The sequence below is a fragment of the Primulina huaijiensis genome, chromosome 10 (assembly GCF_012295235.1).
Source record: "Primulina huaijiensis isolate GDHJ02 chromosome 10, ASM1229523v2, whole genome shotgun sequence".
NCBI classification, from domain to species: Eukaryota; Viridiplantae; Streptophyta; class Magnoliopsida; order Lamiales; family Gesneriaceae; genus Primulina; species Primulina huaijiensis.
The window spans coordinates 18128210-18137202 of NC_133315.1; the positions used below are offsets into that span (position 1 = coordinate 18128210).

Genomic DNA, 8993 nt, shown 5'->3' on the forward strand with positions numbered 1-8993 from the left:
TATATAGTTAGTGAATTTAAAGTTTTTGGTATTGTTTTTTTAAAATTTAAAAAAATAGATTTTAATATATTTAAAAATCTATCGATCCAAATGTTAATCAATAGAATACATTTTCACAAATCAAACCGACGTACTCATGATAATTAGACAACAAAATCGGAATATAATGAAAACAAAACTTTTCAAAATAATTTTTTGTTTGTTTGATTGTGATAAAAAAATTTCTATGTTGAATAAATCAATAACTAATTTATTAAGACAATTAAATCATATTTTTAAATTTTATTCGAATTATTAGATTGATTAGTACCAATAAATAAAGTCTATATGTTATACTATACTGCCAAGTGTAAAATACTTATAATAACTATTTCTGGTTTTTAAAAAACATAATTTTCTTTTTAAAATAATCATATCTATAGTACCTATATTTTTTTGAAATTTTAAATATAATGAAACGAAAAAACTCGAATCTTAAACTCGAATTTAATATTTGATGAGAAAAATGTTTCCAATATAATCATATTTTATCAAAAAATTAATTCACTTAAAATTATATTTTATGTTTAAATTTAACATAACATATATTTATTTCAATCTACAAAAATTTAAAATAAAAATAGAACATTATAAATTTTAAAAAAAATTATTTTATTCATTATATTATGTTATATATAGAAGTAAATCTATATGCAGAATCCATAAAGTCGAATTTAAGTGGGAGATTTTCCTTTTCCTTGCAAGACTCCGTCGTAGACTCGTATGTATTTAAATCTCAGCGTGAAAATCTACAAAAAATCGGATTTCAAACAAAGTCCATCTCGACTTTTTCATCGTATTCAGATTTTTCTCCGACCTGATTTATTCGCTTTTCATCGACGGGTACGGAGATGGACGGATTTCTGCTTAAATACAACGCTGAAGAACTCCGAATTGCCGCTGAATTCTTGTCCAATTGGCTGCCTTTTCTGTCCCCGGGCCTCTGCAAGACGTGCTCGCTAACGCTTTCCGATCGCATCCGATCTCTCGATTCAGGTTTGCATTCTCTGTTTATGCAATCTTCCAACTTATGGGGTATATGCGCGTTTTAGTTTTAATTTTCTCTTCCTGTTTACTGAATTACAGCGTCAATTTTGTCTTTAATCGTGCGAGTTGAAGTTTTTTTTGGGTCGCAACTAATGGAATTGGAAGATGTTTGATGCGACCCAAGATGTTTGATGCGACCCTTTTGGGGAATCAAAGTTTCTTACATTTTTTTTTGTGGGTGGTTTTTTTTTTTTTTTTTTTTTTTTTTTTTTTTTTTTTTTTTTTTTTTTTTTTTTTTTTTTTTTTTTTTTTTTTTTTTTTTTTTTTTTTTTTTTTTTTTTTTTTTTTTTTTTTTTTTTTTTTTTTTTTTTTTTTTTTTTTTTTTTTTTTTTTTTTTTTTTTTTTTTTTTTTTTTTTTTTTTTTTTTTTTTTTTTTTTTTTTTTTTTTTTTTTTTTTTTTTTTTTTTTTTTTTTTTTTTTTTTTTTTTTTTTTTTTTTTTTTTTTTTTTTTTTTTTTTTTTTTTTTTTTTTTTTTTTTTTTTTTTTTTTTTTTTTTTTTTTTTTTTTTTTTTTTTTTTTTTTTTTTTTTTTTTTTTTTTTTTTTTTTTTTTTTTTTTTTTTTTTTTTTTTTTTTTTTTTTTTTTTTTTTTTTTTTTTTTTTTTTTTTTTTTTTTTTTTTTTTTTTTTTTTTTTTTTTTTTTTTTTTTTTTTTTTTTTTTTTTTTTTTTTTTTTTTTTTTTTTTTTTTTTTTTTTTTTTTTTTTTTTTTTTTTTTTTTTTTTTTTTTTTTTTTTTTTTTTTTTTTTTTTTTTTTTTTTTTTTTTTTTTTTTTTTTTTTTTTTTTTTTTTTTTTTTTTTTTTTTTTTTTTTTTTTTTTTTTTTTTTTTTTTTTTTTTTTTTTTTTTTTTTTTTTTTTTTTTTTTTTTTTTTTTTTTTTTTTTTTTTTTTTTTTTTTTTTTTTTTTTTTTTTTTTTTTTTTTTTTTTTTTTTTTTTTTTTTTTTTTTTTTTTTTTTTTTTTTTTTTTTTTTTTTTTTTTTTTTTTTTTTTTTTTNTATCCGATGATCCTGTCATTGCTTAATTCCCCTTCACAGTTTGATTTGTTCATTTATAATGTGCTTTCATTAATTAGTTTTGTTCATTGTTCTGTTTATCCACTTGTATTCATTTACTATTTTTGAATTATCGGATCAAATGCGTGCAATGAATGCATTATCTGATCATTTTGAACTCTTGCGAACAGGAGCTAATGTCACTGTTTCAATTCCTGTTATTGTGGATAATCATCAGTGCATGGAATATCAGGATAATTGTAGTACTCATTCCACTGGAAGTAGGAAAGATAGCATGGATGATAATGATTGCGCAGAAACATTTTCATTGGGCAGTTGGAAAGATGAGGCAGATGGGTTGTCAGAACATGCAGTGGAAGAGTCATCGACTAATGACTTTATCCAGTCAGCACCTCTTACGAGCACTCCAGTGAAGAAGTCTTGGGCTGATGTGGCTCAAAGCCCTGGGATGAAAAAGTCTTGGGATGATGTGGCTCGAAGCTCCCAGGTGAAGAAGTCTTGGGCTGATGTGGCTCAAAGCCCTGGAATGAAAAAGTCTTGGGATGATGTGGCTCGAAGCTCCCAGGTGAAGAAGTCTTGGGCTGATATGGCTCAGGAAGATGAGCTTGAGGAAGACGGAGAGGATAAACAGATTAATAAGTTTGTCATTGCCAATGAATTTAGAGGGGATGGAACATCACCGAAGGACCCAAAACCAAAGGTGGAATTGTCAAGGGATCAGAGAGAGTGCATTCGTTTCGGCAGTGTGAAGAGGAAGAAGGATTTCATATGTCTGGAAAGGGTCGATGGGAGATTAGTTAATATACTAGATGGGCTGGAGTTACATACTGGTGTCTTCAGTACTGCAGAACAGACACGGATTGTTAGGTACGTTGAACAGCTTCAGGAGATGGGAAGGAATGATCAGCTGAAAGGTGAGTTTTTGACATATAGTTCATCAACATTTTAGAAGTTTGGTGATGTAAAATAGTATATGTTTCGTATCCTTCATCCTTGTGGTTTTTTTTATTGGCTGGTGGTTTTTATGGCTGGTTTGGTTTAAAGACTTCAGTTTGTCTGGATAAAAAAGGAATTTTTTTATCAGTCTAAATTTTATGGATCTCTTAGTCTGAATAGCTGTTTAAGCTACATAAAGTTTGAAGTTATTTTTGTCGGGTAGAGTGGCTAACTTGCTGAGTTTGACCAATTTTATGTCTTCTTTTCTGATTTTGTATGTTTGTTTGCGCCTGAGAGTAAATGGTCTTTTCCATTTTTTGTTTTTTTATGGTATTATTGATATTTGTTTGTTGTCCTTTGAGAAGAGATTAGAGGTGTGGCCACAGTCAATTATGTGACCCTCGTTTTGATGCTGCATGGTCCTTCGTTATTCTGCCGCCAAAGCTTTAGGTCTCTTGAAATCCTAGCTCTATATGATAATCAGAAATTTTAGTACATATAGTTTGTCTATTGATTTTGGCCATCAGGAAAAATCAGTCTAGTCCCGCGGACTTAATTATGTTTCTATATGCAAAGAATTGGATGAATTATCTTTGGTGAAACACGGATTGCTTGGTTTTCACAAACTTGCAATTTAGCTCGTGAGTTATGAAAATATAGGCACCTTAGTCATACTCATCAGTGTCAGGATCTAGATTAATCTCACAATCTAAAAGGTAAAACTACCTGGATCGTATCCTGTAATGCTTTTAAGGTAAGGTAATAAATTCTTTCAAATATTGTATTGTAGCAAAATCTTGGTCCTGACCTGTAGCATCACTATCCTACTCTAGATTAAACCAATCCAGGTTTATTGAACTTATCCAGCTAACTTGCCCGGAATCTACCGGCACAAAAAATTATATGTTGAGTTTTGCATTTAGATTAAAGGCATTTTTTATAATCTTGATGACTTCTTGTTCTTTTGTCGTTACGATGTTTTTGTGTTCTCCCGCCATAATCTTTGCCCTACCTTCTAAAATCTTGGGGAGAAATATTGTCACTCTTTTACTATGACACCATCAAATCTAATGATAATATTACTTCCAAAATTCATCAAAAAAAATTCTGACTACATGCCTATGCCATGCTCTAATCTGGCCAAACTGCATATTCCTTGTATGGCTGAAACTAGTGGATGATGTAAGTAGCTGTGTTCAGAAACTGATAAATCGAACCAAGCCACATCGTTTTAATAGTTTTTGATTAATCATGGTTTGGGTCGGTTTTTATAATCAACCAAATCGAAAAATTTGTTTCATTCAATGTTTAGATGAACAAAAAATCACAATAAAACCAAACCAAGCCATTAATATCATATAATTTTTAATTTTAAAATTTTTTTACCATTTCCATAAATAAGCTGAATTTAATTTTTTGCAACAGATGATATGTTATTTACTTATTTATTTGATTGATTATAAAAAATAAGAGAAATACATGGCACGTAAAAACGAAAATGATTGTAATTGAATTTTCATTTTCTTTTTTTCTTTTTTTTTTTTGAGGAAAAATTCTATCACTTTCTTAAATCTATATATTGATTTCACTTTATTCTTTTTAAATAAATATTTATATGGTATGTGTACAATGGATAATGGTGGAGTTTTTTTTCGAAAATAAAGTAACCGATTTTGAAGATTTATATTTTTTATGTTAAACTTATAATGCTTTACAATTTATTATTAAGCATGTTAGATTTTTTTATAAATCGATATTCGTATATTTACAATAGTTAGATCTTTGTATATATCGATATCCGTATATTTATAATAGTTAGATTAGACATTTTAAATTATGTTGATCAATAGCTAAAATATCTAATTTGAAAATATTTAGAAATAGAATATTCGATCATCCGAATCGAGTCAAATCAAAATCTTAGTTTATTTTGGTTATTATTAAATCATGGTTTGGCTCGTTTGTTATTCAATAAAAAATTGATAATCTTTGCATTTAACTTTATAAAAACGAACTAAACCAAACTTGAACACCCCTAGATGGAGGCATGTAATCGAGAGGGCTCAAAACGGTGAATTTGGATTGCTGAAATTTTTATTTCAATTCCATGTGATGATTTCTTTCTATTTCATTTTTCATTTCGTATGAAGCCTTTGTTCGAACTTTTGTGAAAAACCAACCAAAGTGTACTTGAACACTTTCAACTCAAAATGGAAAATTTGGATTGCTGAAATTTGTGTTTGCTATTCCATGTGATAATTTCTTTTTATCCCGTTTCTCATTTCATATGAAGCCTTTGTCCGTACTTTTATAAAAATCGAACCAAACCATACTTGAACACCCCTACATGGAAGGATGTAATTGAGAGGGCCCAAAATGGCGAATTTGGATTGCTGAAATTTGTATTTGTAATTCCATGTTGTAATTTCTTTTATTTAATTTTTCATTTCATACGAAGCCTTTATTCGGACTTTTATAAAAATCGAACCAAGCTATACTTGAAAGCCCCTAGACGGAAGGATATAATTGAGAGGGTTCAAAATAGTGAATTTGGATTGTTGAAATTTGTATCTGCAATTCCATGTTATATATTTTTTTATATTGCCTTTTTCATATCATATGAAGCCTTTGTTCGAACTTTTATAGAATACCGAACCAAATCATACGTGAACACCCTTAGATGGAAGGATGCGTAATTGAGAGGGCTAAAAATGGCGAATTTGGAGTGCTGAAATTTGTATTTGCAATTCCATGTAATAATTTCTTTTTATTTCATTTATCGTTTCTTATGAAGCCTTTGTTCGAACTTCCTCAATGGAAGGATGTAATCGAGAAGCTCAAAATGGCGAATTCGGATTGCTGAAATTTGTATTTGCAATTCCGTGTGATAATTTATTTTTATTTCATTTTTCATTTCATATGAAGCCTTTGTTCGGTTTGGCATTATACAAAAATGCTACCGAGATGAAATCGATTCTGTTGCTCTTCAAAGCTGTAAACTAAATATAAAATATTTGTTCACATTTGGTTATAGAGATGATAAATATTGGAATGACTCGGTATTACAAAAACCATGCACCTATACCAAACTTCATGGTAAAAATCAAAGACAAACCTAGGTAAAAATAAAGACAGGCCTATTTATAACCTACTTGGTTGTTATGAGCAAAAAAGGGAGCGTTTTTTAATGGCTGAAACTGAATTTTTTGAACCAACTCTATGAGTTTATTCACTTAATTCAGATTATGTTTATCATTAATAACCTGTTTTTTCTATTCTTTTACTGTCTCATTTTTTTTTTTTATTTCGTCGATGGAGTTTTCCATATTATATCTGATGCTTTCTATCTACGATGAGTCTAACCTAGTTTTTTGCTATTGAAAGTAAAAGTGCTAAATGGTATAAGAGTCTTATCAATTGTTTTTGGCTAGTATTGTGACATGGAATTTGATAATATATTTTCTTAAACGTTGGTGATGTAAACGTTGTTGTCATCACCATCAAAGAGGATAATAAATATGGACAGGAGGGGGATGGCACAATTTGAACCAAAGGGTATCGTTAAAATTTCTTCTTCCTGTCTTATGTTGGCTTAGTCAATAAAATTTGTTCAATTGTTAAAGTACTACATGGATCTTATTGATTAGGACGCTTGTATTAAGTTGTAACGTAAAAGTTGCAATTCCGCACTTAAAATTGCTATTCTCTTACTTTTAGTGGAGTTATTTGCAATATTTTCAAAGTTATAACGAATTTGTACTGCTTTCTCCTTTCTATGTTTAGATCGCACCTATTCTGAGCCTCGAAAGTGGATGAGGGGAAAGGGACGTGTAACACTCCAATTTGGTTGCTGTTATAATTATGCCACCGTAAGTTTCTTGTTACTTTGGCTGTAGAATTTTTTTGTTTTCACATGCGACTGACTTTATCAGTCCTCAATTTAACTCTGCTGGTGACAGGATAAAGTTGGTAATCCACCCGGTATCCTCAGGAATGAAATTGTAGATCCTTTACCTCAGCTATTCAAGGTTATGATAAAAAGGCTTGTTAGGTGGCATGTCCTACCTCCATCTTGTGTTCCTGACAGCTGTATCGTCAATATTTATCAAGAGGGGGACTGTATACCACCTCATATTGATAATCATGATTTTGTGAGACCATTTTGTACTGTGTCGTTTCTCAGTGAGTGTGAAATAATATTCGGATCAAACTTGAAAATAGTTGGTCCTGGTGAGTTTGCTGGTTCATTTTCTATTCCCCTACCAGTCGGGTAAGTCTTTATTTTATATAAATGGTAAGTCTTTATCTTATATAAACAATATTGTTTGGTTTTGTCCTAAACTGATCCGGTGTTTTAAACCTCTCTAGATCTGTTCTTGTTCTCAACGGAAATGGGGCTGATGTGGCTAAACACTGTGTGCCTGCAGTTCCCACGAAAAGGTACCATCTTTGAACATATTTTTTTCCTTCTATCACGCTTTTCCATTCATTCTTAATCTTATTTGTTCTTCTGGTAGGATATCAATTACCTTTAGGAAAATGGATATATCTAAACGGCCTGCCGGTTATGTCCCTGAAACTGATCTGCAAGGGCTGCAACCGCTGCCAGATGAAGTTGATAAATCAAGGAAATATAGTTCAAGATCCAGAAGTTCTTTGAGTAAGTCATCTGGCGGAAGAGAGCAAATAGACAGAGGAAAGGGATCGAATAGTGTACATCCGGAAGCTCGTCATTCAGGTCAAATCCAACATGGTCCAGTCAGTAGGCGAAGATTTTGAGTGATGTGGACAATTGATGAAAGCGAATATTATTATTAAACTCTAACAAGTGTGACTTCTATCATTTTTTTTGGTTAAAAAAAGAGAGGCAGTTTGCATACACTTGTACCGAATATGCTGGTTATCCACTCGAGGGATCATCAGGTATCACTTTGGTCATCACTGTTTTGCTTGGCATATAGTCGCAGCCATATGAGTTGTGCTTGTTTTTTAACTTCAAGTGTGTGGTTTAGTGTTGAAAATGATTTGGGGAAGTTCATATTAGTGTCATCGATTTCAGCAGTGGATCTCGCGGGGGGTGGTGTGTGGGTTGGGGGCAATGTCATTTAATTGAAAAAAACTCTGAGAATTTGGAGGATGACTATCCTGTTTGCTTCCTTTGATCCACACTTCAGTGGCTTGCTTCTTTGTTTTGATAGATTCATGTGATATATTTTTTTATCTTCTTTTCCGATTAGAAAAGCTTTGATTTACTAGTCCTTCGTGTATTGTCAGCTTGGTTGAACTTGAACTTATCAAATTTGCAGAAAATGATTACCAGAAAACAGGATTCCTGTTGGTCGCCATCGAATGTTTTCTGAGGGAAAATACAAGAAACTATTTTCTTCATTTCTACACCTGGATTCAACATTAGGCCTCACTTGTACATTATATTGTTTTTTTTTTCTTTTTGGGTATTCAAAACAAGATTGATGGAACATCCTACTTATTTAAGTTGATTTCTTGTGCTATTTGCCTCTTTTTTTATGACCGAAGCTGACCAAATTGAATGGTCCTATTTGTTAAATCTCATATTAGGTTTTGGTTTGAGGTTATGGTGCATTGATATTTGTTATCAATTTTTGTTTTTGAAATTGTTATTTATATTTCATGTCACTTAAGATGGATATGCTCACGTGCTTGGTTTTTCAAATTGAGTACGCGTTGAACTTTGAAATTTTGAATGTTAAATTTAGTATGACCATCTGAGTTATAATTTTTTTAAGAAAATACTAGAACCCTCCTCTCTGTCAATATCCGATTTATTCCCTTTTTATGGTTGACATACGATTTGAATTTTTTCCTTTTTTTTCTTTCCAATGGGAAATAATCTTAAAAGTCGTCTCAAGGAGGGGACTCTTGGTGGTAATGTGGTTGCGATTATACCTTATGCAACACCTTTTTTTTTTTTTTTTTTTTTTT

The 8993-nt window shown here is 30.1% G+C and overlaps 1 protein-coding gene across 3 annotated transcripts; it reads left to right on the top strand.

Annotated features, from left to right (window-relative positions):
- Positions 1 to 699: 699 nt before the first annotated feature.
- LOC140986210 (RNA demethylase ALKBH9B-like) lies at positions 700 to 8542 on the top strand. Of its 3 annotated transcripts, XR_012176905.1 has the most exons (8): positions 700 to 1035; positions 2267 to 2583; positions 2662 to 3010; positions 6816 to 6901; positions 6992 to 7302; positions 7401 to 7472; positions 7550 to 7955; positions 8339 to 8542. XR_012176905.1 is itself a non-coding variant. In XM_073454281.1 (6 exons), exons 1-6 carry the CDS (start codon positions 891 to 893, stop codon positions 7809 to 7811), a joined length of 1620 nt encoding a protein of 539 aa, XP_073310382.1. In that variant the 5' UTR covers positions 700 to 890; the 3' UTR covers positions 7812 to 8542. The 3 variants fall into 3 exon arrangements, 1 of the variants encoding a protein (XP_073310382.1); XR_012176904.1 differs by having other exon boundaries at positions 2267 to 3010; XM_073454281.1 differs by having other exon boundaries at positions 2267 to 3010; positions 7550 to 8542.
- The last annotated feature ends 451 nt before the right edge of the window (positions 8543 to 8993 follow it).

Excerpts from the sequence above, each read along its gene's own strand:
- LOC140986210 (XM_073454281.1), top strand. The coding sequence starts at position 891 with ATGGACGGATTTCTGCTTAAATACAACGCTGAAGAACTCCGAATTGCC. Across the intron at positions 3,011-6,815 it reads AAGGAATGATCAGCTGAAAG|ATCGCACCTATTCTGAGCCT; the intron begins GTGAGTTTTTGA and ends TTCTATGTTTAG. Across the intron at positions 6,902-6,991 it reads GCTGTTATAATTATGCCACC|GATAAAGTTGGTAATCCACC; the intron begins GTAAGTTTCTTG and ends TGCTGGTGACAG.